A 27,173-nucleotide genomic window follows, 5' to 3' on the forward strand; every position below is an offset into this window, starting at 1 on the left:
CTCTCGAACTCAAGAAGGGCCGCGGCAAAGTTCTCGCCTCCCAAGTGGGGGGCTCTGGCCAGGACCTGGTTTTCCTCGAAGAGTCCAGCTGTGGCTGTGGGGGTGGCAGGGGTGGAGCCCCAGCACTGCCGGCCTAAGTCTGAGAACTGCACCTGGAATCAAGTTTTCCTCTTTGGGGGCTGGAGCGATAGTACAGTGGGTAGGGCGTTTGCCTTGCATGCGGCTGACCCGGGTTCGATTCCCAGCATCCCATGTGGTCCCCCGAGCACTGCCAGGAGTGATTCCTGAGTGCAGAGCTGGGAGTCAGCCCTGAGCATCGCCGGGTGTGACCCAAAAAGCCAAAAAAAAAAAAAAAAGTTTTCCTCTTTGGTTGGTTATGGGCCACCCGGCGGGTCTGGCCTTAAGGATGCTCCGATTCTAAACTCACGGAGCCTCCCGGAGGTTCTGCCCTTTTTTCGGGGCAGGCCGCTGCCCAGGTGACCCTGAAACTGCCAAGCCACGTGCAGGTGAGCTTCATCACTTCCTGTCAGCCTGATCCCTGCCCCCCAGCTCCGGCTCTCAGACCCCGGACCCTCGTAGCCGTCCGCTGAGGTCAGCCCTGCCACCTCCTTCTACAGACCTGCAGACGGAGGCTGGGGTGTTGTGTTGGCTGCTGGCCAGGGTCCCCACCTGTTGGACCTTGAGCCCGGGATGGCGTGGACAACAGCCCTGGCCGCCACTAGCCGCTGGGCCCCATTTGCCACGCTGGGAGGGAGCGTATTCGAGACGGGAGGCTGGCGTTGGCCTCAGGCGCTCACCATGACTTATCAGGCCGCGGCTGGGCGGGGGCGGTGGTGACTATGGCACCGAGAGGCCGGGGACGTGGAGGAGGGCAGTGGATTCCAGGGAGGGCCCGGCGGGTGCGCCCGGAGGAGAGATCAGGGCCTTGGGAAGGCCCTTTGACCCGTGAATTTTTGAGCAGTTGCGTGGTCCCCCTGGGTTTAGCATTTCTGCATGAGCTGAATGAGTCAGCTGGGAAAAAACTGGAGATCAAGAATGCGAGGAAGGGAAAGTGGGAAGATATTGAAGGAAATCTTTGGGCAAGGGAGAAATGGTCTGGGGTGTGGGCTGTACAGGCGGGAGGAGAGAGGGACAGGGAGAAGAGAGAGGAGGAGAAGGAGGACAGAGAGGAAAGAGGGGAGCGGGAAGACAGATAGGAGAGAGGGGAGGACACGGAGGAGCAGGGGAGAGGGAGGAGAAAGGGAGAACAAGGAAGTCCTGAGCACAGCGTGGTGAGACCCTAAAACAAAAACGGAAAAAGATTTAGTTGATCATAGTACAGAAGGTAAGGTGCTTGCCCTGCACCTTAGGCTGGCCTGGGTTCCATCTCCGGCATCCCATGTGGTCCCTGGAGCACCACCAGGAGTAATTCCTGAGTACAGAGCCAGGAGTCCCTGGGCATCACCAGATGTGCTCCCCGCAGCTCTCCCCACCACCACCACCAAAAAAAAAAAAGGTTCAGTTGAGCAAACTGAAGCCCGTTGCAGGGGCTCTGAGGATGGTAACTTGCTAAGCTCCGACTCGGAGCTTTTTGCCGTGCTGGATTCCTCACTGTGACCCCTAGTTCTGTCCCCCTCACCCTCTGCCAAGGATTCCAGGCCTTTCGTGACAGGCCGCCTCTCTGTTACGGTCAGTGGGCACCCAAGGACCCGGCCCAGGGCTTCATTCCTCAGCCCACAGAGGCCACGTGGCCCTGGGAAGTCCCAGCCGATGCTGAGCGGTTGGTTGCTGGGTTTCTCTCTTGAGCCTTATTGTTAACGATAGCTTTTCTGCGCTGAAAACATTTTGATTCTGGAAAAAAAAAAAACAAACGGGTTGGAGCGATAGCACAGCAGGTAGGGCGTTTGCCTTGCACGCGGCCAACCGGGCTTTGAATCCCAGCATCTCTTGTGGTCCCCTGAGCACCACCAGGATTAATTCCTGAGTGCAGAGCCAGGAGGAGTAACCCCTGGGCATCACCAGGTGTGGCCCAAAAAGCAAAACAAACAAACAACAAAAAAAAAAACACCACAAAACTGCTTTGGGAAAGATGGGGAGGCACGGGGTGGACTTTGCACCTACCCAGCCTTTAGGAATTTATGCTTCTGTTCCAGTCACAGGGAACCTCAGGGATTTAGGTTCCGGGACTTAAATTCAATCCAAGTCCTTGATTGAGTTTTAGTGTTTTTAGCTTAAGTTTTGCCTTTCGAGCCTGGAGCCATGTGTAGTGAGCAGCCATCCCTAGACGGAGTAGAAGCCCTCCCGAGGGGGATATGTTAGAAGTTCATCTCACCTCCGGATCTCACTTCCTCCTCTCCATATCTGTTCCCGTTGTGGGGCAGACCATCACACTTTGACTTTTTAGGGAGGTATTCCGGAAACGGAATGTGTAGTGAAGCCTTCCAGTTAAGTCCAGTGATTTCCAGAACAGATAAGGAGTTTCTCTGTTCTCTGTTTGGGGGCCATCCCCTACTTCCTCCTGGCTGTATGCTCAAGGACCATAAGGGGTGCCAGGAAGGGAACCCAGGTTGGTTGTGTGCAAGGCAGGTGCCCATCGATTGTACTATCACTCCAGCCCCCAGAGACGGTGTTTTAGGAGAGAAGGGAGAAAGATGGGTGTGGTGAGTCTGATTCTCTGTGACCCTTTTTTTTCATCCAGCTACTTTGGCTTTTTTTTTTTTTTTCTCCCTGCATTTTCTCTCTTCTCCGCTTTAAAAACCCCTTATGGGGCCAGAGCAATAGTATAGTGGGTAGGGCGTTTGCCTTATGCATAGCCAACCCGGGTTCAATCCCCTGCAGCCCACATGGTCCCCCGGGCACTGCCAGGAGTGCAGAGCCCAGAATAACACCTGAGAATAGCCTGGGTGTGACCCAGGAAAAACAACAAACACCTTACAACCATCATGAAATATTCATCATGGCACTGAGGGAGTGGATTCTTGATGCCTCTGTAAAACATTTGTCCATGGTGCAGACAGGCTGTCATCTGAAAACAAGATCAGCTCCGACGGAGGCTCTGGGAAACTGGCGTGTGTTTTGGGTTGGGCCTGTCGCCTGCTGTCGTCTCCTGGAAGCCAGTCCTGGATCTGCAGGCCAGAGACAGCTCATGCCCCGCATGCCAGCCTCTGTGGCACGGGCCGACAGAGGTTATCAGGGGCGCCCAGGCCTTACTGAGCACTTAGATCTGACAGAAATAAATTGGGAAATGCCAGTTCAGAGACAAGCCTGAAGCCACTTCCCACTCAGGTGTCCCCCAAGTTGGGTCCCTGGCTCAGCACCCACCGTCAGTGTCCCTGGGGATAGGTCAGAGGAGTTGCCCCCAGATCTCCCTGGAAACAGAGTATCTGGGAAGGGACCTGCCCTGCTGGATCTTGACTGATGTACCCGGCAGTTCTGAAGCATGCTGAGGTTGGAGAACCATCGCACTCATTTGGGGGGTGGCGGTTGCCCTTCACCCCAAGCCCATTCTGTTTCATCCCCTGTGGATAGGAGCCCTGACACGGCCTGGCTTCTTCCTCCAACGTGCCTTTAGGGTCCTCGGTTGCTTGGTGACCTCTGACTCTGCCCTTCGAAGTGCATGGGGACAGGGTAACCAGGCCCTCCTCCCACCGCCCCGGAAAGTGGGAAGAGGCCCAGGAAACCTTCGTGCTGGGACAGTGTTAGTGCCCCAGCCGGGCACTCACCTTGCATGCAGCCAACCCTGGATTGAGCCCAACTCCTTGTACACAGAGCCAGGCGTGACCCCTGAGCACAGCGCCAGGAGTAAGCCGTCCCTCCCAAAAGAAAAAAAAAAAGAAAAGATAAATGGAAATAGACCTGCCTTCTTCCTCCCCTCCCGCGCCTCCCCCCTCCCCCCAACCCGTGTCTAGGGCTCCGTCTGGGGACGTGTGGTGTGGTGGGTGGCTGTGAACTTGGCCCCCATGACACCAGGTTCAGATCGCGGTTCTGTAGCTGTTTCTGTCGCCTCTTTCAGGCTGCTACCTCACCTGACCTCTCTGGTGTGGGCCAAAGGTCTGTCCCGTGCAACTGCAGATGGTGGTGACGGAGTTCAGCTGGCTCCGGTGCCAGTCCCCTTAGTGCCCAGCCAATAGGCAGCGGCTCTCCCCCAGCCCGCCCCCTGGCTGGCGGTGGTGTGGCACCACCTAGTGGCCGCTCTCAGCTTGGGTATCGCCGAGAAGGTCTGGATGGTGAAGGCAGGTGAGAGAGCCAGCACGCTCCAGGGAGGGCCTGGTCGGAGTCTGTCCAGCGCACGGTCCCTCTCTGCCTCCCTCCTCAGCACGGCGAGGGGGCTTGCCGGTCCTCCGCGCCCACGGGTCTGTCCCCAGTCAGGTGACCTGCCTGTATGTGTCGTCTCAGAGCTGCCGGACAGCGAGGTGAGACCCCATGGGCTGGAGTGTCATTTCCTTCTCTCTGATGGCTCGAAAGAGAGAGAGCTGGCCCTCACGGCTGTGGCCAGGCCCCTCACGCAGACAGATCCGGTTCCCCATCCTCAGAACTCACCAGTGGGGGTCAGGCCTTTTTACCCACCCATGGGGTGGTTTTATTCGGATGAAAGGAAGCCCAGAAGGGCAGGAGAGATATTACAGTGGGACAGGGCACTTTCTCTGCCCACAGCTGACCTGGGTTCAATCGCTGGCTCTCTGTATGGTGCCCCGAGTCCTCCAGGATCAGTGCTCAGTGATCCCTGAGCACAGATCCAGGAGTAAGCCCAGAGTACTGTTGGGTGTAGCCCCACCCTCACCCACATATGTAAAAAAATTTCAAAGGGAGCCCAGAATTGGCAGCAGTTTGGGGGTATTCCACTCAGGAAGTTGACAGGAAGTGATTTGTGAGTTTTTTCTGTGAAAGTCAGTTGACATTGGGGGACAGACCTGGTAAAAGAGTGTTCCCTGAGGTAGAGCGGGACCACCACGGTGACAAAGATAGTTGGAAATGATCACTCCAGATAAGAATTGCGTGCTGGAAGTAGGTAAAGGAACAGACATGATAACCCCTCAGTATCTGTGTTGCAAACTAGAATACCCAAAAGGAGAGGAGAGAGGCGGGGAGGGAGAGAGAGAGGTGGGGGAAGAAAAGAGCCTGCCATAGAGGCAGGCAGGGGGCAGGGGTGGGGGTGATGGGAGGGAACCTGGGGACACTGGTGCTGGGAAATGTACACTGGTGGAGGGATGGGTGTTGGAATACTGTATGACTGAAATCCAATCATGAACGGCCTTATAACTGTGTGTCTCACAATGACTCAATAAAAAATAAATTAAAGAAAAAAAAAGAGAAGTGATCCCTGAACACAGAGCTAGGAGTTCGCCCTGAACACTGCTGAGTGTGGCCAGAAAGATAAAGGAATTAAAAGGAAAGGCAGACCAAGAAACAAAAGGTCGAAGCCGGTGTAGGCGCTGGGTCCTTCCCCTATCTCTAGGGGGTCGGGACATGGGACTTGTTAGCTCTGGTGCCTGGCAGCAGATTTGTCTAGTCACCCAGACAGTTTTCAAGAAGATGATCCAAGTGATGCCTGCTTGTTGTGGAATGTTGGGGGAAGTATCGGCAGGACTGATCCCTGCGCACAGAGCAAGTAGTAAGCTCTGAGCACCGCCAGCTGTGCCCCCCCGACCACCTGCCAATAAAAAGGAAAAGAAAAGAAAAAGGGAAGCAAGATGTGATGTAAGAAGCGGGCACGCTGGTGGAGGGTATGGTGTGGACTGACGGATGCGGTTTTGTAAATCACGTTGCTTTAGTAGAAGTGGAGGAAAGAGATGAAGAGGAAAGCAAGCAGGGTTTCTGCTGCCTTTCATTTGTCTCCCCCACCCACCCTGGACTGTGCAGGAACCGGCAGGGCCACTCAGAAGTAAATGTCCCCCCCACCCCACCCCACCCCGGGGCCAGGCCTTCTCCCAGACTTTGTCCTTCGCTTGTCTTCCTGACATCGTAGAGAGGCACACCTTCACCAGGCTTTTCTTTTAAAACCTGAAAAATACTGCTTTTCAGACTACGAAGTACATAGTTCTTGAAAATGTCAATATAGACATATATGAGGCAAAAGTGGACTTTCGTTCATTTTTGGTTGAGATTTTCAGCCACATCTGGTGGTGCTCAGGACTGACTTCTGGCCCCACTCAGGGGTCTCTGATGGCAGTGCTAAGGAGACAGCACATAGTGCCGGGGATCGAAAGCTGGTCATGTGCAGGGCCAGAGCCTTGAACTTTTTAACATTATCACCTGGTATACCTAATGCCAGAGAATAAAGTTTAAACCTTGAATTAAGTAGTAAGTGAAATTTCCTTTGGTATTTGGCAGTTCCTTTCCTTAATTTCTTGTGACACACTAAGCTTAAGTCCACAAAAAAATGTGAGGTGAGGCAGAAAGAATTTCTGCAGACTTTCTTGCTATATGCAGAATGCTCATTTGCATTATTCATTATAGATAAGAGCACTGATTTGCATCTCATTCTGGTTGTCTCCTTTAGGTGAAAAAGCACTGGAGAACTCTCCACAATCCCCCAATTTTTTATATTAATAACAATTATCCACAGAAGAGCCCGGCGAGCTACCCGTGGTGTATTCGCTGTGCCAAATACAGTAACAATAGCAGTCTCATTCTCCTGACCCTGAATAGAGCCTCCAATTGTTGGGGAAAATGAATAAGGAGAGCCTGCTAAAATCTCAGGCTGGGATGAATGGAGACGTTACTGGTGCCCGCTCGAGTAAATCAGTGAACAACGGGATGACAGTGATACAGTGACAGTGATAGCTCGCCTGTGCTACATAATACTAGATATGATTTTAAAATTTGGGGGTGCTTTGACCACACCTGCTGGTACCTGTGAAGGACCGTATAATGCCCAGGATCAAACTCAGTTCCTCCCACATGCAAAGCTTGTGCTCCAGCCCGTGGAGCCACCTCCCCAGTCCCTTAAATGGTATCTTAAATGGCTATGTGCTATTTCATCCTGTTCACGCACTTGTTTTCTGCAGTCATTTCTCTGGCTGGGTTTGAATCCAAGTATTGATTCACATTTCTGGTTCTTTCCTAAGCCAAGTCCCAGACAGCCTTACCAGGTCAGAGACAAACATCTCGACGTTTCCTTTCCAGGAAGAGCTTCTTGTTCGACACTCCTGACACTCCTCGTTAGCAGCTTGCAGAACATGCAAGGCCAGCAACCCAAGTGGGTGGGAGTGTTTAACATGGGTGTTGATACCCTCATGGGGCGGGGGGGGGGGGCGGGGGGGAAAGGTGTTGTGTTTCTTAGAGATCCTGACTTTAGTGTTTTTGCTTGTTGAAGGATCTTCCTATGTGAAGTTTGTTTTTTTGCTTTTTGGGTCACACCTGGCAATGCACAGGGGTTACTCCTGGCTCTGCACTCAGGAATTACTCCTGGCGGTGCTCAGGGGACCATATGGGATGCTGGGAATCAAACCCGGGTCGGCCATGTGCAAGGCAAACGCCCTACCCACTGTGCTGTTGCTCCAGCCCCGAAGTTTGTTTTTTTTTAAAACCCACCTTTTTTAAAAACAAAAATGAAGGCATCATGATTTACAAAGTAATTCATAGTTTTTGGCATACTATATTCCAGCACCAGCCCCACCACCAGTGTTATCTTTCTTCCACCAGTGTCCCCAGGTTGCCTCCATGACGTTCTCTAATACAACAACAACAACAACAACAACAAAGCGAGAAAAAGGAACCCCAGCTCACCTTCTTTGGAGCTTTGTGCACCCCATTCCTAGAACCTGAGTGCGGTGTCCACACCTGGGCGGGATGGTGCCTCTCTGGGAGCTGCTTCCACCTACCCCCTGCAGCCTCACTTGTTTTCCTCCCGCCTGTGGGGAACCCCGGAAGTGAGCTGCAAAGTTCGGGAGCCCCTAGCAGGGGCCAGACAGTGGGAGGGCTGTGTTTGTCCCCTCGCCTGCTGGGGACACAGAGGGGGCAGCAGCTCAGCCCGGGTGACACGCTGAGGGACACTCCACTTCTCCTTGATCCTTCCCGATGCCCAAGTCCTCTGGAATCCGGGGAGGGTTATGAGTAATTAAGTGACACCAACTCCCACAGCTGAGGGCGTTCTGAAATCGTGTTACCATAAGGACTCCCTCTGGTGACCTTGGCTTAGTAACCAGAAGTAGTGGTGAAGGTACTAGAATGAGAGCCGCCTGGAAGAGAGGATCACTGGCTTAGAGGGAAGGACGGTTTGGACACCTAAACCATCCCCTGCCCCTTTCAAGCTCCCTCGACTCCGCATTATCAAAGTAAGGGTCTCTCAGAAGGTCTCAAAGGGTGGGGGACAGAGCGGAAGTGGGTGGTCAGCCTTGGGTACTCGGCAGAGATTTGGCTGGGGTGGAAGGCCCCTTCCTAAGACCATACGGGGCCCCCCTCAGGCCCGTGGACACCCCTCTGCCGCCTCCACCTTGCCCTCTCCACAGCCTGTCAGTGCTACCTCCTGCCTCCATGCTGTGGAGCCAGTTGATTTTTCAGCAGTCGTCTTTTTTTTTTTTTTTCTTTCTGGGTCACACCCGGCGATGCTCAGGGGTTACTCCTGGCTCTGCACTCAGGAATTACTCCTGGCGGTGCTGTGGGGACCATATGGGATGCTGGGAATTGAACCTGGGTTGGCCGTGTGCAAGGCAAACGCCCTACCCGCTGTGCTATTACTCCAGCCCCTCAGCGGTCGTCTTTTATTTTAGATTTTAGTTTATTTATTTGGCTTTGGGGCCACACCCGCTGTACTCAGGGATCACTCCTGGCAGGGCTCGGGGGAAACATTGGGGGGTGCCAGGATCGAATAATCCCAGTCGGACACATGCGAGCAAGCCCTGCTTGCTGTCCTGTAGCTCCAGCCCGACTTGGCTGTTTTACATTGCATAGAAGTTTAGGCTTTTGATGCCACATTGACCATTTTCCCCCCTTTAGAAGACATGCTTCTCCCTGAGGAGCCCTCTGCCCGCTTCCTCTTTCCGTTTTTGCCATAGCATTGTTTTTTCCTCAGCAAGTCTTCCTTCCATCCAGAGTGTGGGCCTGTGTGGCTGACTCTGTCCCCTCAGTGGTGGCTTTCCCTGGCTTCAGCGCGTTCGAGCTCTCCGAGCTCCGTCACGCCCTCTCCAGCTGTGTCTCTCCTGCTGGCCCCTGAGTTTCTCTATGCCTCGGGAACTTGGGAGGTTTGTGACTTGGGCGACTTTGGTTTCATGTCTGGACGCCAGCCCCAGGGGGCCTGAGACCACCAGTGATGGTCTCATTCGGGGACCACTGGGTTTGTATCATTCGGGGACCACTGACTCGGTGCACCGGGATCGTTCTAGACAGTGCTTGAGAGACCATGAGGGGGTGAGGGTCCGGCTTCCAGCCCCTGCACGAAGCCTGTGTTCAGTGCCTTGAGCCCATGGGTTCTCCAGCCCGTCATTCAGTGTGTCAGGTTCCCGCAGAGCCTGCGTGACCCTGGGCATGAGCTCTGATCTGGGGCTGTGTCAGAGGAACGGATCCAGGGTTTCCCGTCGAGATATCCCATTCGCTAGAAACACGTCACCCTTGTGCTCGAGAGGGATTTGAAAAAGTATGTCAGAGGGTCAGAGGAATTGATAAAGTGTGTCATTCTTTTTTTTTTTTTTTTTTTGCTTTTTGGGTCACACCCAGTGACGCACAGGAGTTTCTCCTGGCTCTGCACTTAGGAATTATCCCTGGTGTTGCTCAGGGGACCATATGGGATGCTGGGAATCGAACCCGGGTTGGCCGCGTGCAAGGCAAACGCCCTACCCGCTGTGCTATCACTCCAGCTCCTAAAGTGTGTCATTCTTAAACCGTGTCCAGAGTTTCTGGAAACTCAGGTTAGACCTAATGAGTCAGTGCTTTTGAATGTTTCCAGCCTTCAGCTGCCCCGTTTAGTAGAGAGGAAACGGGAACAGCAGCAGGCTTCCAGCAGTGCACGCTCCTGCTAGTTCAGAGGAAAGTAAGGAAGTGAGAGGCCGGAGCCATAGCACTGCCGAGAGGGCACTGACCTGGTACGGGGCCAATCCGGGTTTGATGCCCAGTATCCCATATGGTCCCCTGAGCACTGCCAGGAGTGACTCCTGAGTGCAGAACCAGGAGTCACTGTCACTGACACTGTCATCCTGTTGCTCATCGATTTGCTCGAGCAGGCACCAGTAACGTCTCCATTCTGAGACTTGTAGTTACTGTTTTTGGCATATCGAATACGCCACGAGGCTTGTGGTCGAGATTACTCTCGGTAGCTTGCCGGGCTCTCTGAGAGGGGCGGAGGAATTGAACCCAGGTCGACTGAGTGCAAGGCAAACGCCCTACCCGCTGTTCTATCGCTCCAGCCCCTACAACCAGGAATAACCACTGAGTAACCAGGTTTGCCCAAAAATTAAAAAAAAAAAAGAAGAAGAAGAAGAAGTGGTAGGTGGTCCTGCTCAGTGTGAGTCTCCTGGTGGCCACTAGCAGTGAGCCTGTTAGTGGGTGGTCCCAAACGGGAGGTGGGGGTGGGGTGGGAGGAGGGGGCAGCAGGGTCTCTAAGCACCTGAGGGGCTGCTGGTCCCCTGTCCCGCCCCACTGGCTGCCTTTTCTGCAGTGGGCCGAGATGATCTCCCGAAGGCCCATCTTCTGCCAGCGCCTGCTGGTACCCAGCGCCTTCTCCACAGCGGCCGTGTTGCTCTGTGCTGGAAGGACTCTGCCTTTAAAAAAAAAAAATCTCCTTGTCACCACACATCCAAGTTTTCCTCTTATTTTGCCTTTGTTGCTTCCTCTTTCCCCAGGCCGGAAGCTGAGAGGAAAAGCCTTTTATTTTGTCAACGGCAAGGTGTTCTGCGAGGAAGACTTCCTGGTGAGTGAGTCCCTGCCCTCAGACCTGAGCGGAGCCACGTGACGGTTTCTCTCTGCGGTTCCAGTGCCTGAGAAAGGGGTCCTGCCTCCCCCTTGCTATATACGCTGATGTGGGGGTGGGCAGCGGGGCAGGCCCACGTTCCCAAGACAAGCGACCTGTTGCCTGGAACTTGTCCTGGAAAGGATCTGAGGGTCTCTTGGCCTGTCCGCTTGCAGCCTGCCCTGTTTCTGCCAGCCCTGCCCACCGCTGAAACATCACACCCCAGACCCTGCTTTCTTCCCAGCACCACCTCCACGTTCGGCGTCCATCTAGACGCCATGGATGCTCAGATCTGAACTGCAGCTCCTGACGTCACCCTGCCTGCTGCAGAAGTCCCCCGGGACCCCCTCTCACACCTTCAACAAGGCTTTGCATTATATCTGGATCCTTCTCTCCAAGGATCAGTTCCTAGGCCCACCCCGGACCTCTCAGACGGGGCCCAGGCAGGGAGCCCCAGGCCAGCACACAGCTCCTGATCTAGCCTAATGACCTCCGTCATGCTGCCTGTAGGAGTGCCAGCTGACCTGCCGGGCCTGTGGCACTGGGGCTCAGCTCACACGCTCTCTCAGGAGACCTCATCCTCTCTCCCATGCACTCCGCACCCCCCACTGCTACCTTGGCTCGGGCTGTGTCTTCTCCTCGGAGCGTCTTGCCCTTTCTTCGCCCAGACAGCCCTCTGTGTCCTCTGTTAAGGCTGTCTCATCTCCCGGTCTCCACAACACAGTGTCGCTTTACTAAGCTGCCGCCACACTGCCCCTGCGGGCAGGCCCTTGCTGAGGAGGGCACCGATCAGCATCTCGGGGTTTGTGTGTCCCAGGGAGGCAGGAACATGCCTCCACCCTCCTGTCTCTAGACCCAGCCCAGTGCTTGGCAGGACGTGCCCCATGAACGGTGGCTGGACTCCCTATTGCACGGCAGGCCGGGGGCGGTTGGCCCGGGCTGGCTGCGCCTGCTTCTTGGTGGGAACACTGGTGTCCGTAGACCCTCAGTTTCCAGCCTGTCCTGTACCTGCTGCTGCCTCCAGTCTCATCAGCTCACCTGCTGCCCCAAGCAAAACCATGCAGTGTCCTCATCGACCAGACCTGAGTCTGGCGAGGCCCTGATTGGCCAGTTCTGGTCAGGTCCCGATGAGCCAGGCCCAGGTCTAGCTAGGCCCCGATTGGCCAGGCATGTTGGAAGTCTAACATGCTAACTGTAGGGTTAGCCCATAGGAGTCAGGAGGACCACTGGTGGGGGAGGGGCTTTAGACCAACTAAGTGAACATGAAGGCCTCTTACTCAGAGCACGGGGAGGGGAGGGTGGGCGAGCAGACTCCACTCTCTAGTGGGGTGCTGGTGAAAGTCTTCCTTCCCCCACATTCCTTTTCATGGTGTTTTTTCCTGTTCAGTCATGTTAGCAATATCTAAGCTCCTAGTATCTCTGTGTCGTGTCTACTGTGTTTTTTAAAAAAATACCCCATTTCTTTTGGCAACAGGGTGTGTGTGTGTGTGTGTGTAGTTTTTGACCAACTCAGACTTGAATTTTTTTTTCTGGGGGTCACACCTGGCGATACACAGGGGTTACTCCTGGCTCATGCACTCAGGAATTACTCCTGGCGGTGCTTGGACCATATGGGATGTTGGGATTTGAACCTGGGTCAGCCGCGTGCAAGGCAAGTGCCTTACTCGCTGTGCTATTGCTCCAGCCCCTCAGACTTGAATTTGAAGGCTGTCCTCACTCCTTACTGGCTGAGTGACCTTGAGAAGGTCACTGTCTGAACTTACCTGTCTGAACTTCCCTCGCTGCCACTTGGGAATTGCCGACCATCCAGGCCTGGCCGCATTGTTCCAAACACTGGCAGTGGCTACAGCCCTGTGTGCAGCAGAATGTTCTAGGGGATCCTGAAGTAATCGCAATTGCTGCGCTCCCACCCCCCAAATCAGTGAGGGCCAGGGTGGAGGCCAGGAATGTGCTTCCCTTCCAAGCACCCAGAGGTGGTAGGACTGTCTTTGAGCAGCTTTGGAGCAGAGGCTAGCCCCTCTCTGCATGGCCTCTGCTCAGAGCCCAGCAGGTCACAGCTAATGCCCAGGCGAGGGCGTCACCGTTTGCAAGGCTCCTGTGGCCAAACTCATTGTGCAGCATGGCCCTTGTTGGGGGGCTGGGGGGGGGTGTCTGATAGACTCCTGTGGAGAGTAACATGCCTCTCTGAGGCATCCCTTATAATCCTTGCTGAGGGCGGGGATGTGGGCCCGGCCCAGGTCTAACTGTTTCTCTCTCCCTTGCAGTACTCCGGCTTCCAGCAGTCGGCCGACAGGTGTTTCCTCTGTGGCCACCTGATCATGGACATGGTGAGTGGGGTTCGCCGCGTCCCCAGAGCGTGGGGGGAAGACGAGGCACGGGAAGAACTGTGAGAACCGGGCATCCCACCTTGGTCTGTGGGGACGGCCAGCGTCCTGAGAAGGGGTGTCCGTACTACACAGCTTGCCCCCTCGAGAGCAGGACCGAAGCTGTTCCCGAGTGAGACCCCCCCTTCCTGCCCGAGTATCAAAACCATAGGCGAGCACGGCCAGAAACAGCCCACGCAGTTGCTTTCCAATCAGACTGTGGTCATGTGTGTTGCCGACTCATTCAGGATCTCCCCTCAGTCTGTGAAGCCAGGTACTAGTGGGAGCCTCGTAACTTCCCGCGCCCCCCACCCCACCTGCACAGCCCTGCGCTGCTGTCCGCGCGCCCTCCCCTCTGGCTCTGGCACCACATGCACCTTCCTCTGATCTGCCCTCGTCATGGCCAGCCCACGGGAGATGCAAACGAGCCTGTTTTTATGCCCTAATCTCGGCTAATGTTAAAGTCAGGTGCAGGAAATCCAGGCTGTTTACCCCCATATTCTGCCCAGCTCGGTCCCTGACTAAAATGAGTTTGAGGGTCTGTAGCTAGTTCTGAGGCACTGGGGTAAGCAGTGAGCAATGAGCTGCCCGTGTTCCATTCCTCCCTTCACCCGTGGCTCTCTGAGATGCTCCCCCTCTCCCTCCCTCCCTCCTTCCTCCTCCTCCTCTTCCTTCTCCTCCTCCTCCCCCTCCTCCCTTTCTCTCCCCCTTCTCTCTCTCTCTCCTCCTCCTCCCTTTCTCTCCCCCCTTCTGTTTCTCTCTCTCTCCCTCCCTCTCTCTCTTTCTCTCTCTCCCCCCTCTCCCCTCTCCCTCTCTCTGCGCCAGGACCCATCCTCAAGCAAAGCTGGGAGGTCAGTGGGGCTGTCCTGATTCTGTGTCAGCAATCAGATTCTTCACTTTGGAGATCATGCCTATAGAATTTCCCTAGTGATCACAGATTATCTAATGTTCTTTCAGTTGGAAACCTTTTGATCCTCCCTAAATCGATCCATTCATTTCATTGCTATTTTTTTCTTCCTTTTACCATTTTTTTTATTACGATTTTTAAGAATTTGTTTTTGATTTTTGATTCAGGGGCTACTCCTAGAGGTCAGTGCTGGTAGAACTCTGGCCATCAAATCCTGGCTGTCGGCCTGCAAAGCCTGCCCTTCAGTCCATGAGTTACCTCTCCTGCCCTCCTCCTACCTTTCTCATTGAATGAAGGGCATGCATTTTAAGTGTACAGCCGAATGAATTTGTATATATACCCGCCCCCACCCAGACTGAGAACCTTTCACACAGCCCGCACCCCAGAAAGTTCCTTCTCGTCTTCTCAGTCAGGAACCCTGCCACAAAGATAGGTCTCTACCTCTGTGGCCTTGATTGCCGCAGACTTACTTTGTTGGCCAGGAGCCCCCTGGTACACCTGCATGTGAAAGTGTACCATCCAGCCTCCTTTGAGTATCCAGGTATTTACTTCATGGGCCACAGCATGATAAGCCACCCTGAGGTGTGTTAGCTCAAAGCAGTGATGATGCTTCATTGTTCGTGAGTCAGTGGATCAGAAATGAGGTTGGGGCTCAGCAGGACAATTCTGCTCGCAGAGGAGGCGGCTGGGGTCACTTGCTCAGCTGTGTGCAGATGGAGGCAAGGTTGGGTGGGAAGAACCAAGATGACTTCACGCCTTTCTTTTGGGTGCTGGTGGTCTTACTCAGTGTGTGGCCAAAGCACACCAAAATGTGAAAGACATATCTAGGATTATGTAGTGCAGGGGAGCTATATCAAAGGAAATTTCACTTACTGCTTAATTCAAGGTTTAAACATTAGTCTCTGGCTTTAGGTCTACTGGGTGATAATATTGAAAAAAAAAGCTCACTTTGGGGGCTGGAGCGGTAGCGCAGCGGGTAGGGCATTTGCCTTATACGCAGCCGACCTGAGTTCGATTCCCAGCGTCCCATATGGTCCCATTGAGCACCGCCAGGAGTGATTCTTGAATGCAGAGCCAGGAGTAACCCCTGTGCATTGCCGGGTGTGACCCAAAAAGCCAAAAAAAAAAACAAAAAACAAAAAAACCTCACTTTGGAGCCAGAAATATAGCACCAAGATTAAGGCTCTGGCCCTGCACATGACCAGGCTTTCGATCCCCGGCACCATGTATGGTCCCCTGAGTACTGCTACTCAGTGGTCTGCCTTGGAGTTTCTTACAGCATGAGAAGGAAGAAGAAGCCACTAGTTTTCTGAAGTCCCTGGCTCAGAGATTAGAACACCGTTTCTCTCTTCTTCTGTGGATCAAAGAGAAAAGCACGGGCCAGTATCAATTCAAGGGGGTAGGAGAGCAGGTGGGACTGGTGCCGAGTGTTCTCCATCTCTTGAGGCGAGGCCCTGCCCGAGGGTACAGGAAGAAAAGGAGGAACTGGTTTCTGGAGAACATCTGCTGAGCACACAGGATGTGTGAAGTTGAATCGGGAGTTTGGCAGGTCTTCTCTGGGACCTGAACACTTCTAGTGGGCGTCTCTCTGGATGGAAAGGTGCCGAACAAGAACCTTAACTGCTGCCGGCTGTGACGATCACGCAGAGGAAGGCTCTGCAGACAGCATTCTCGGCTCTTCCAGAACCCCAGAGGTCAAGTCTGTCTCTGCGCCTGTTTTCTGTTCGTCGAGAAGACCCTGGGATCTGAGGGGTGAAATGGGGCATTTTCTCATGGTTAAAACAAAACGGTGATAGCTAGTTCAAACTGCAGCAAAAAACGGAGTCCTTCTCCGGCCACGCTCTGGCATAATGTAGGTTAAACTAATTGAAGGGTCTTTTTCTGCCAAGACAGCATTAGTTTGGGGCCGGGATGCTTTCCACAATCCAGATTGCCAAGTGGACTTTGGAAGCTCTGCCGGATGTTCTTCCAATTTTGGCAGCTTTCTGCAGATTGAAAGGGGCCCCGAAGGTTAGCGAAACCCCAGGGGGAACGTGGAAGCTGAAAGCCCAAGCATTCAGGGGCGAGCTGGACGAGCACGCAGTCCTCTCCTGACCTCCTTGGCAGCATCCTGGCCACAGCGCGAGGGCTTAGGAGAACGAGCCGGAGCCAGAGCATCTTGCCCGGAGCTCTCTTGCTCCACTGACGACCTTCCGCGCCTCCTAGTCCCTTATGCAGCCAGTGGAGGCCTCTGTGCTGGGTGGCCCCTGTGGAGAGGCCCAGGACTGTTGCGTCCATTCCCCCACAGATCCATGTTCTGCTGCAGACCTGCTGGTATCAGTTCCACCCCTCACTTGTGTTGAGTTTCAGAGCACCTGAGACCACAGAAATGATTCTCACGGTGTCACCAGAAGGTCCTTTCAACTGTACATCATAGAAGAAGCCAGACCCACTTTAGCTCAAACCCGAGCTTCTGGCAATTCAGCCTGCATCAGATGAGAATGCCCTCTGCCGGCCTTCCCCCCAGAGAGTATGAGACAGGAGATCTGGGTGGGAGCTGAGCTTGTGCTTTTTTTTTTAATTTTTCTTTCTTTCTTCTTGGGCCATACCAAACAGTACTAGGCATGTTATTTGGGTAGATGGGGCACGTGGTGACAGGGGTGGAATCCAGGAACCCTAGTCCACCGCACCATCCCCCTGACCCCAGAATTTGCACTTTAAACAAGTTCCCAGGTGTTGCTGACACAGCATGTCCAGGGGCCAGACTTTGAGACCCTCAGACTTTTTAGGAGAAATGTTTTGATTCAGTTCACCCGCTGAGAGGTGGGGACTTACTTCCGTAGCCCCTGAACTTACCAGGGATATTCTGTCCCTCCTCTTCTTCCTTGTCTCAACTCCATCCTGGTTCCTGCAGTTCCAAGTACTACATCCAGATCAAATGACTCGGAGAGGAAGGAGCTTATTGGGCTCTCCCCCGATTGTGTTTAAAACAACGCTGGGGCTTTGCTTACACTTGGATTTGAGAGGATCAGGGCTAAATCTGGATGATCAGGCTGTTAAAGCTGCTTAGAAGGACCCCCTCCCCTAGGAGCGGGGGACTTAAAGGCTTTTTGCACCCCGCCCCTCACCTGTGGAATCCCCTTTCATGTTTCCGTGACATGCTCCCTTCCAAACCTGCGCTGGGTCTTCTCCTGGCCCTGCTCTCCCCATTTCCTGAGAAGGCCACTGTTTATTGCATCCGGATACTCTCCTGCACGTCTCAGAGGCCCAGCAGAGATGGCAGCTGCTCCTGCGTGTTCTCCCTGCTCAGCCCTGCTCAGCGCCGGCCTCTCTTCCTTCCTTCCCACAGATCTTGCAGGCCCTGGGGAAGTCCTACCACCCCGGCTGCTTCCGCTGTGTCATCTGCAACGAGTGTTTGGATGGGGTGCCCTTCACCGTGGACTCCGAGAACAAGATCTATTGCGTCCGGGACTACCACAAGTAAGGAGGCAGCCCTGTGACCGGGGCTCTGTGCGGGGGGGAGAAGCTGCCAGCAGCCACCCTCAAGGCCCAGCAGCAGCACCTGATGGCTTGGAGAGGGGCGTCACGGGGCCTGGGGAGGGCTGCTCAGAGGAGCCGGATGAGGAGTCATGTTTGTGGGAAAACCGAGCATCAGATTCCAGGTTGGGCCCCGGAGGAACCAGCCAGGCCCTGTAGGCCCCGTGCCACCAGCTCTCTCTGACATAACTCACATGGTGGGGACTCGGGGCCCCTTCCCCTCACGGCAGGCTGGGGGCAGTGGACGGAGGGCTGTGTGTGGGTTGTGGGCAGAGGGCTGTGTGCGGGCTGTGGGCTGTGAACTGTGGACGTGGGTTGCATGCAGCCTTTGGATGGTGCGGGCTGTGGACTGTGGACAGTGGACATGGACTGTGGACATGGACTCTGCGGACTGGACACTGCAGGCTGGACACTGTGGGCTGGGCTGCGCGGGCTGTGGGCTACGGGTGTGGGTCACTCACCTCTCTCTGCTTCTCCTCGCAGGGTGCTGGCTCCCAAGTGTGCAGCCTGTGGCCTCCCCATCCTCCCCCCAGAGGTGAGAGGTCATTCCCAAGATTCGTGCCTTGGCCTTACACCTTTGTAGAAACTGTCCTGACACCTCAACTCCAAGATAAAACGTGTTCTCCCCACGAAGCCCCTTTGCACAGGTGGTCCTGCCCAGGGCTTGAGTGCCCTGATGTGACCCACAGTCAGGTCACTAACTCCTAGAAAGTGAGCAGTGGGGTGGGAGCAATGTAGCACAGCGGGCAGGGCGCTAGCCTTGCATGCAGCAGACCTGGGTTCAATCCGCAGCAACACATATGATCCCCTAAGAGCCCCACCAGGAGTGATCCCTGAATGCAGATCCAGGAGTAAGCCCCCAGCACTGCTGGGTGTGCCCCTCAAACAAACAAACAGACAGACAGACAGACAGAAAGTGAGCAGAATGCTCGTCCCTAGCACCTGCCTGTCCATGTATGGGACTGGGTGAGGTCCCCCAGCATGGCCAAGAACAAACAAACGGAAAGTGCCCACCTTGGTGCTTTCTTCAGTGTGGACTTGAACATTCCAGAGGGGAGGGGCTCCCCGTCCTTCTGTTCTCCTCTTCTTGGCTAGACGTGGCTTTTTCTACAAGCGTTGCTCACCTCCCACCCATGCCCTTCTCCCGAGACCCCGGCCCCACGCAGGCTGGGGGATCGCTGAGCCCCCTTATCCCTGCTTTCCTTCTCCGCAGGGCTCCGATGAGACCATTCGCGTGGTGTCCATGGACCGAGACTTCCACGTGGACTGCTACCACTGTGAGGTAGGCCTCCCGCGCAGCCCCAGAGGAGACGCCTCTGAGAACAGTGCGCGGGATCTGGGGTAGCCATGGAGCAAACAAGGGAAGCCTGATTTGGGGAGCTTGGTTTGGGGCATGGGAGCCTTCCCTGTTTCCTCCATGCTCGTAACTGTCCGGTTTTGACTCAGATGCAGCTTCTGCCCCTGGGTGATGGAGGGGAGCCTTTTGGGGGTCCATATTATCAGGCTGGTGTGCTGGGTGGGGACTGGTCATCCTCCCCCCACTGCTGGCAGACCCTTCCTCTGCCAGGAGCCCCTTTCTCTGAGGCTGAACCCTACAGGTCATGAGAGTGGGTCCCCTGGAACACGGCCATGTGGCTGGTGGGGGGAAGGTTGGAAAGCCCCTCTGCCCCCTCTCTGGCCTGTGCCTCCCCTGAGGCTGAGGACCCCCACAGTTCTCAGCCAGCCTAGCCCTGTGAAGAGGGTAGGCGTAGTAGATTCTTCCAGAATGAGGTGGAGTCCCGTGCAGACGGAGATTAGATTGACTCTGTGAGATGGGGTGAGGAGGGTGGGGCTGTGGGTCAGTCCCTCGCCCAGCCCTGTTGCAGGCGGGGGCTCTTTCCAAGCCAACTCCAGCCCCAGTTGGCTTGGAAAGAGGCAGACACTTTGTCCACCAGGCCCTCACACGCTGAGGGGCCGTGTTGCCCAGTGCGGTTGAGCGGGCCTCAAGTTCGGGTCCCACCTGGGTTTTTGTTCTGGTGGCTGTGCTATCAAAGTCAAAAGAAACAGTAGGGTTAAAAAAAATATTTTTTTTTCTTTTAAATCCAACCCCGCATATTCAAAATGTTATTTCAATGGGAAGTCAATTTAAGATTATATTTTTCCCCACTGAGATCTTGCATCCTTTGGGGGAGTCCCATGCTTGGAAATCTGGTGTGTGGTTTCACATCTCAGTTCTGGGGGTCCCTGTCAGGGTTGGGCAGTGAGCTTAGGGGTGGAGGGGCTCAGGCTCAGGGCAGGAGTGGGCCTAGCTGCCCACAGGGGTGCACACAGCGCCCTCTATCTGTCCTGACATCGGTCTGGGTGGTCTGTCCTGTCTCACCACAGGACTGTGGTCTCGAGCTCAACGATGAGGATGGTCATCGATGCTACCCGCTGGAAGATCACCTCTTCTGTCACTCCTGTCATGTCAAGAGGCTGGAGAAAGGGCCCTCACCCTCAGCCCCAGCCCAGCACCGCTTTTAGCAGTGGGGGATGGGAAGCCGGGCTGCAGGGGGGCACGAGAGAAGCCTGCCCATTAGTTCGAGGGACCCCGGGCCTGGAGAGAGGAGGGGCGGGCGGCAGGAGAGCATTCGGTGCCTCTGACCTGCTTAGATCCTTGGTTGGCATATCCGCCCGGTGCCTTTCTCTCCCCCGCCACGCCTCCCTCGGATTACTCAGGAAGATGCCCCCGGCAAGTAGGTGACATCTGACAGGTGGTTGCTTCAGGGGTGACCCGCTTGTCCTCTCTGGAAACTGCTCCCACTTCAGAGGGAGAAAGGTGGCCGGGAGTGCTTTCACCATATCCTCTGAAGAGCAGCAGCTGCGGACAGGACACGTCTAGCCTTGGTCTCTCCCCTGAGGACAGGCCCACGTCCAGGCCCCATGATCTGAGACATCTTCTAATGCAGCCCCGAGGCTGCATGATTGCAGGGGTGTTCAGACTCCCTGTGCTTTGGAAGCTGTGGAGTTCACTAACTTGGTAAACAAGGGCTGAGTTCTGACCTGCGTGAGACCAGGGATTCCTCCTCGTACCCTGACGTCATTCTCTAATGCCCCTTCCAGCCTCTGCTCACTGAAAGACCGCTGGCTGGGGGCCTGACAGAGACTCGCCCCCAGGGTAGCCAAGAGTGCTCTGGGGGCAAGAACCTGGTGCAGGCATCAGGCTTTTTTTTTTTTCCGTGTGTGTGTGTGTGTGTGTGTGTGTGTGTGTGTGTGTGTGTGTGTGTGTGGTGGTGGTGGTGGTGGTGGTGGTGGTGGTGATGGTCCCTGCTGAAGCTCTTCAGAGTCTGTGACTTTGGAGTCCTCCTGAGGAGAGTCACAGGACCCTGTGTGGGGACATCCCGCACACCCCTGTTCACTGACTTCTTCACAATGAGCTTCTGGCCACAGCCCAAGAGCTTGCCCCTTGTAAAGGAGTGTGTGTGTGTGTGTGTGTGTGAGATCTCACGGGCATGGAGGGCGCACCTCAGGATAAGTTATTCTGTTCATGTCACAGGTTTCTCTCTTGTCCAGCTCTTGGCACAGGCACTGTGTCTGGAGAAAACCAGTATAAGGTACATTGCTTTCTTCTGGGTTTTCTTTGTCCTTCTTCTGTTTGGAAAAAAATAAAATGGTTCCCTCCACTTTCAGTCTGACACACACACACACACACACACACACACACACACACACGCACGCACACAGACACACACACAAATACCTCACAGACAAGAGTGTCACCAAATGGCAAGTTGAGGCAGAGCGCAGCCACCGCGCTGTAACAGATACGGTCCTGGGTGTGTTTGGGGTCTCTGGCTTCACCTAGGCCAGACCCAGAGGCTCAGAGCTCTGGAACCCTCGCTAAAAGTCTGCTGGGATTCGGGCCAGCTGGCCCTGGGTGCCTTTGTCATATGCATTTCATCACACTTAGCAAGGGCTTACAGAGGGCCACAGGTTGGCCGGCTTTCAACTCCCCCCTCAGCACAAAACTTGAACTCTGTGTCCTTTTGAGGCCAGAGGCCTCCCCCTCCTGGGCCTTTCCAGAAGGAGGCCTGTAAGAAGAGATTGACCAGCATTTAGCCTATGGGCAGGACCCTGGGGCTTTGTCTCAGAGTGGGGTTCGGAGCCAGTGCACCACTGCCTACTGGGCTCGCGGCCTGGCACCAAGTCTCTGCTTCCTCCCTTCCTATCCGGTGAGAGTCCAGCCTGGCCAGGCCTCAGCCGGTGCCAGTGGAGCCAGAGGCACAGGAGTCTCCCTGACTTTCCACAGCAGCCAGCTCTGTCCCCAGACCGTGTTTGGCCTCGGTAGGGTAGCAGGTGCCCGGAAGAAGCACACCTGTGGCGCCATGGGTTACCTTTTCCTTTGTGATGAAACTCACCCTATTGTGTTACGAAACTCATGCCACTGTTACGTCAGCCAGGGTTATGGGCTTTCAGCTGACTATGAGTGGGGAAGTCACCTGAGAACCCGTGAACACAGAGGGCTGTGCGTGTACGCCCCGGGCCGGTGCCTTCCTCTCGAGTCTTCCGCCTCCGCTGTGGCAAGGTTGGCAGGCACAGGAAGCCGGGCAGGAGGGCTTCACCTGTCTGCACCTGAGGATGATTTCCAACCTTGGCTTGTGGATACACCGTTGCTCACCTTTTAAGTGCAACAGAGGGAAGCCGGTGACCCGGTGCCACCGCCGGAGTAGCAGGGACTGGCTTGTGGATGGAGGAATGAACGAAAGTGTGGGATTCATTTTTCCAGTGAGAATTCAAAAGTGGCCTTGGATGAAGGTGAGTCAGCAAAACGTTGCAAACATGGCATTTGTCCTGTTGGAGACGGACGTGAAGAGAATGGCCAAATGCCCAGAACTCCCAGAATCAGCTTCTGTTGTCAGAGGACTCTGCACCCATTTTCTCTCTTCCCCGGACTCCTCACAGAAGCCATCTGTTCTTCTAAACGCCCTATGACTTATTAGCCACATAGAGCTATAATGGGGTTGTACTTGTAGGTACATAGAAAGCACAAGGCCAGGCTTAATAAACGTATTTTAAAAAGACCTCCTTTGACATTTCCACGTTGAGATAAAATGAGAACCGTGACCTAACCCCCAAAGCCGGCCTTCAGCTCTGTCTCTCACCTCCTTTTGTACCTTTACTTTGGGCCATTCGGAAACTGCCTCCATGGCCTGAGAAAAGCCAGGGTCCAATTTGCCCTGCCCTCTCCTATCTCCCTCTCCTTGCTCCCGGCTTCTGGGTGCAGAGTTGAAATACCTTGTATGTTCCCTGAAAACCTCCTGCTGGTTCAGCCAGGGTCTGCCATTGTGACCTGGGAGGCTGGACCACGGATAATCGGGTTCTGCCCACCTCCAGTTCCCGCTATCCCCTCGTTTCCACAAGATTGAATCACGCTTTAGAAATGAAAAGCAGTTGTTAGGAATCAAGACGGTGACTGTTGGGCCTGAAACAATGCTGGTGTGAACAGAAACAGGAGGTTTTTCTGTTTAAGAGACTCACATCCATAGATTGCATCTCGGATGCTGGGTGGTTGGATTCCGGGGCTGTGAATGTGGATCCAGAGACCCCCTCTCAGGAACTTGCACATCCGTGGGCATGGGCACTGGAGAAGGCTGTGGTGTGGGTCTGGAAACCCTTCTCTTCGGAGACTGGGGCATGGCCCTGGGGAGGGACTGGGGGGGAGGGGGGTCAGAAGTTAGATTATGGGGTAGGTGCCCCTGATTTCCTGTGTTGTCCAAGGGTCAGCTGAACTAGGCATTTGCCTCCTGCAGCCCCTTCTCAGGTGCCATTTTCCAAATCCCTGAATGCAGCAGAGCCCTGGTGGGTGCTGGAACCCACAGAGTGTGTGAGGTCTGACCCCCACCCCGGTCACTGGGTGTTGATGCATCTGTTAAAGGCATCTGCCAGGAAACCAAATTCTTTCCTTGGTGCCAGAAATAACTCCTAGTTTTTCCATTTCCTATTTGAAATAATTTTTAAAAATAGAAATAAATGAGTCAAATATATTCTCTATCTATTGTTCTGAGCCAGGACTGGACAGATGTGAGAAATTTATATATGGTTTATGAAAATTTCATTGTTCAGGGAAATTATTTCCTTTGTATCTCATTTTAATATAGAGTTATTCAAAAATTACTATAAATTTATTCAAAATATAACGAAATTGCATTGATTTGTACACTATTATTAAAGTGCCCTCCAACTTGCTGTTTACCGGGTCTTGTGTGTTTTTGTGCACAGTGGTGCTTTTTGCTAACTGGACTAGATATCTTTCAGCTCTAAATTCTTGTTTTGGGGCCACATCTCAGGGGTGCTCAGGGCTTACTTCTGGCTGTTCTTAGGGAACCATATGTAGTATCAAGGCTTGAAGCACAGTCGATCGTGCGCAAGGTAAGTGACTTAACCTATATAGTGTCTCTTCGGCCAGCTCTGGATTCTTTAAGGAAGGGATATCGCCATTCATTTCAGAACTGTGAAGGGTCTTGGATTTCATCTTCCTTGGAAGCTTCATAAATTAGTATTCATGATTTCATGGATCCTGGCTAAAGCCAGAAGGCTCCTAGGCCAGAGACAGAGGATGTGTCTTGATAGCAACAGCAATGACATTTGTCTTGAACAGCATTTATACTAGTTCCCCGAGCCCCATTTCTGTGTGTGTGTGTGTGAAAAAACAGGGCCTCACACACACACCACATGTGCTCTATCCTGTGGCTTTTTATGGTGGGTGGTGGGTGGTGAAACTGATTCGTGTGTGTGTGTGTGTGTGTGTATCCAGGGCCTCACAATACCACATGTGCTCCTCCTTCGACATTTCCAAGTTGAGATAAAATGAGAACCATGACCTGATTCCAGACCCCCGAAGCCAGCCTTCAGCCCTGTCTCTCGCCTCATTTTGTGCCCTTACTTTGGGCCTTTCGGAAACTGCCTTGGTGGCCTGAGAAAAGCCAGCATCCCAGTCTGCCCCGCTCTCTCCTGTCTCCCTCTCCTTGCTCCCGGCTTCTGGGCAGACTTGAAATCCCTTGTACGTTCACTGAAAACCTCCCACTGGTTCATCTAGGGTCTGCCTTTGCCTCATCCCTGGCCCTGGAATTTACAATCTTTCGTGAGGGGTGGTGAACCTACCTGAATTTTGCTTGAGACAGACACAATTTCTTCTGCTGCAAACCCTATGCCACGCATACAAACTTCAGCAGAAAGTCCAGAACATTTACATACTGAGGCTGCCAGGCCTATGTTCCAGTGATCCAGGAAAGCTGAGAGCGAGGGTCTGCTGGTACTGATGTATATGGATCCCTGCTGGTGAGCTTGGAGGATCATATGAGCTGCTGGGGATGGAACTCTGGGTTGGCCGCATGCAAGGCAAGTACCCTGTTTGTTGTACTATCATTCCAGCTTCTGATCCAACAGTTCTGGGACCAGAAATGGCCAAACACTTCAAGTCAAGGCTGTTCTAATGGAGGTGTAGAGAAGAATTCAGTCTGTGCCCCTTTTAAAACATTTGCTTTGCTTTGCTTTTTGGGTCACACCCTGCGATGTTCAGGGGTCACTCCTGGCTCTCCGGCAATGCTTGGAGGACCATATGGGATGCTGGGGATTGAACTGGGGTTGGCTGTGTGCAAGGCAAATTCCCTACCTGCTGTACTATCGCTTTGGCCCTCCTTGCCCTTTTCAACAACTGCCGCTTTCCTTGGCTTGTGGCTATATACTGACTTCTCTCTTCCTCACACCTTGCTCTGCCCCTCCTAGGAGTTTTATTTTCTTAATTTTTTAAATAGTGAATCACCGTGAGGTACAGTTACATTCTTACAAACTTTCGTGTTTGCGTTTCAATCATACAATGATCGAGTACCCATCCCTCCACCAGTGCCCATTCTCCCACCACCAATGTTCCCAGTATCCCTCCCACCACCCCCACCCCGCCTCTGTGGCAGGGCATTCCCTTTTGTTCTCTCTCTACTTTGGGGTGTTGTGGTTTGCAATAGAGGTATTGATTGCGGCATTGTGTTCGATTTATCGTCTACATTCATCACGCATCTCCTAACCTGAGCATGTCCTTCAACACCCTTTACTTGGTGTTCCCTTCTCTGAGCTGTCTTTTCCCCCAGCATGTGAGGCCGGCTTCCAAGTCAGGGAGCAAACCTTCCTAGGAGTTTCTTTTTTTTTTTTTTTTTTTTTTTTTTTTTAAATTTATTTATTTTTAATTAGAGAATCACCGTGAGGGTACAGTTACAGATTTATACACTTTTGTGCTTATACTTCCCTCATACAAAGTTTGGGAACCCATCCCTTCACCAGTGCCCATTCTCCACCACCCGTAAACCCAGTGTCCCTCCCACCCTCCCCAATCCCATCTCCCCCCCACCCCACCCTGCCACTGTGGCAAGGCATTCCTTTCTGTTTTCTCTCTCTAATTAGCTGTTGTGGTTTGCAATAAAGGTGTTGAGTGGCCGCTGTGCTCAGTCTCTAGCCCTCATTCAGCCCGCAACTCCCTTCCCCCACATGGCCTTCGACTGCAATGTAGTTGGTGATCGCTTCTCTGAGTTGACCTTTCCCCGGAACGTGAGGCCAGCCTCGAAGCCATGGAGTCAACCTCCTGGTACTTATTTCTACAGTTCTTGGGTGTTAGTCTCCCACTCTGTTATTCTATATACCATAGATGAGTGCAATCTTTCTATGTCTGTCTCTCTCTTTCTGACTCATTTCACTCAGCATGAAACTTTTCATGCCCATCCACTTAACTACAAAATTCTTGACCTCCTAGGAGTTTCTTATATGAACCCTTGAGATAATGTTGGGCCGCCTGTTTCATGCCCACTTCATCATATCCACATTTCTTTTACTTGCAGGGTGAACTTGTCACAAGTTTGGGGAATGAATGTGGACATCCTGGTGAGGTGGCAGTAGGGAGAGGCGGGGGCTGAGGCAGGAGACACAGCTTAGCCTCCTGAGCCCAGCACGCTTGCTGAGTGGAAACAAAACATCCCTAGAACATTTGGAGTGTTCTCAAGCACTGATAAAAGTAGGACTCTGTGATTTCCCTGAGTTTAAAATAGTAGTCCTTCATACATAAAAGGATAGGCCCTTGGGCAGTGAGTATAAATAAATAGGACCAGGCTGTACCCTGGGCCAGAAAAAGCTGTCACAAAGGTTTGGTCCAGGTGGAGAGCTGACAGCCTCATGTGCTACAGTCCTAGCAGGAGCCTGGGGTTATGTGTAAGACCACGTCAGCACTCCCTTCATTTGGTCACACACGTCCCGCCAAGTGACCTGCATCCTTATAGACAGGCCACGCAGTTAGGTATGGTCCATAAGAGGCCCGTGGAGGAGGGGAAGTGAGGGAACACCCCAAACGCTGGAGATTTGGTGGGAAGGCAAGAGATGGATGAAAGGTGGGTACCTGGAAGCCATGCTGAGAAGCCACTTTGCTGCCAAGTGGACATCGGAGTGGCTGCGGGGCTGGGAGCTGGCTCGGGAGTTGGAGTGCATTCTCCGAGTGCTGGAGCCCTGGGTTCTGTCACTTGGAGTGGCC

The 27,173-nt window shown here is 53.8% G+C and overlaps 1 protein-coding gene across 1 annotated transcript in view; it reads left to right on the forward strand.

Moving 5' to 3' along the window:
- The window catches only part of LIMD1 (LIM domain containing 1), a 56,352-nt gene extending 32,511 nt beyond the window's left edge, over positions 1 to 23,841 (forward strand). Inside the window, exons 3-8 of the mRNA XM_004614596.2 lie at positions 10,755 to 10,822; positions 13,126 to 13,188; positions 17,460 to 17,590; positions 18,131 to 18,182; positions 18,861 to 18,929; positions 20,012 to 23,841. Coding sequence (XP_004614653.2) covers positions 10,755 to 10,822; positions 13,126 to 13,188; positions 17,460 to 17,590; positions 18,131 to 18,182; positions 18,861 to 18,929; positions 20,012 to 20,149 — 521 coding nt within the window. The 3' untranslated portion in view covers positions 20,150 to 23,841. The remainder of the gene's footprint in view (positions 1 to 10,754; positions 10,823 to 13,125; positions 13,189 to 17,459; positions 17,591 to 18,130; positions 18,183 to 18,860; positions 18,930 to 20,011) is intronic.
- Positions 23,842 to 27,173: the final 3,332 nt, after the last annotated feature.

This window comes from Sorex araneus, chromosome 4 (assembly GCF_027595985.1).
Source record: "Sorex araneus isolate mSorAra2 chromosome 4, mSorAra2.pri, whole genome shotgun sequence".
Lineage (NCBI taxonomy): Eukaryota > Metazoa > Chordata > Mammalia > Eulipotyphla > Soricidae > Sorex > Sorex araneus.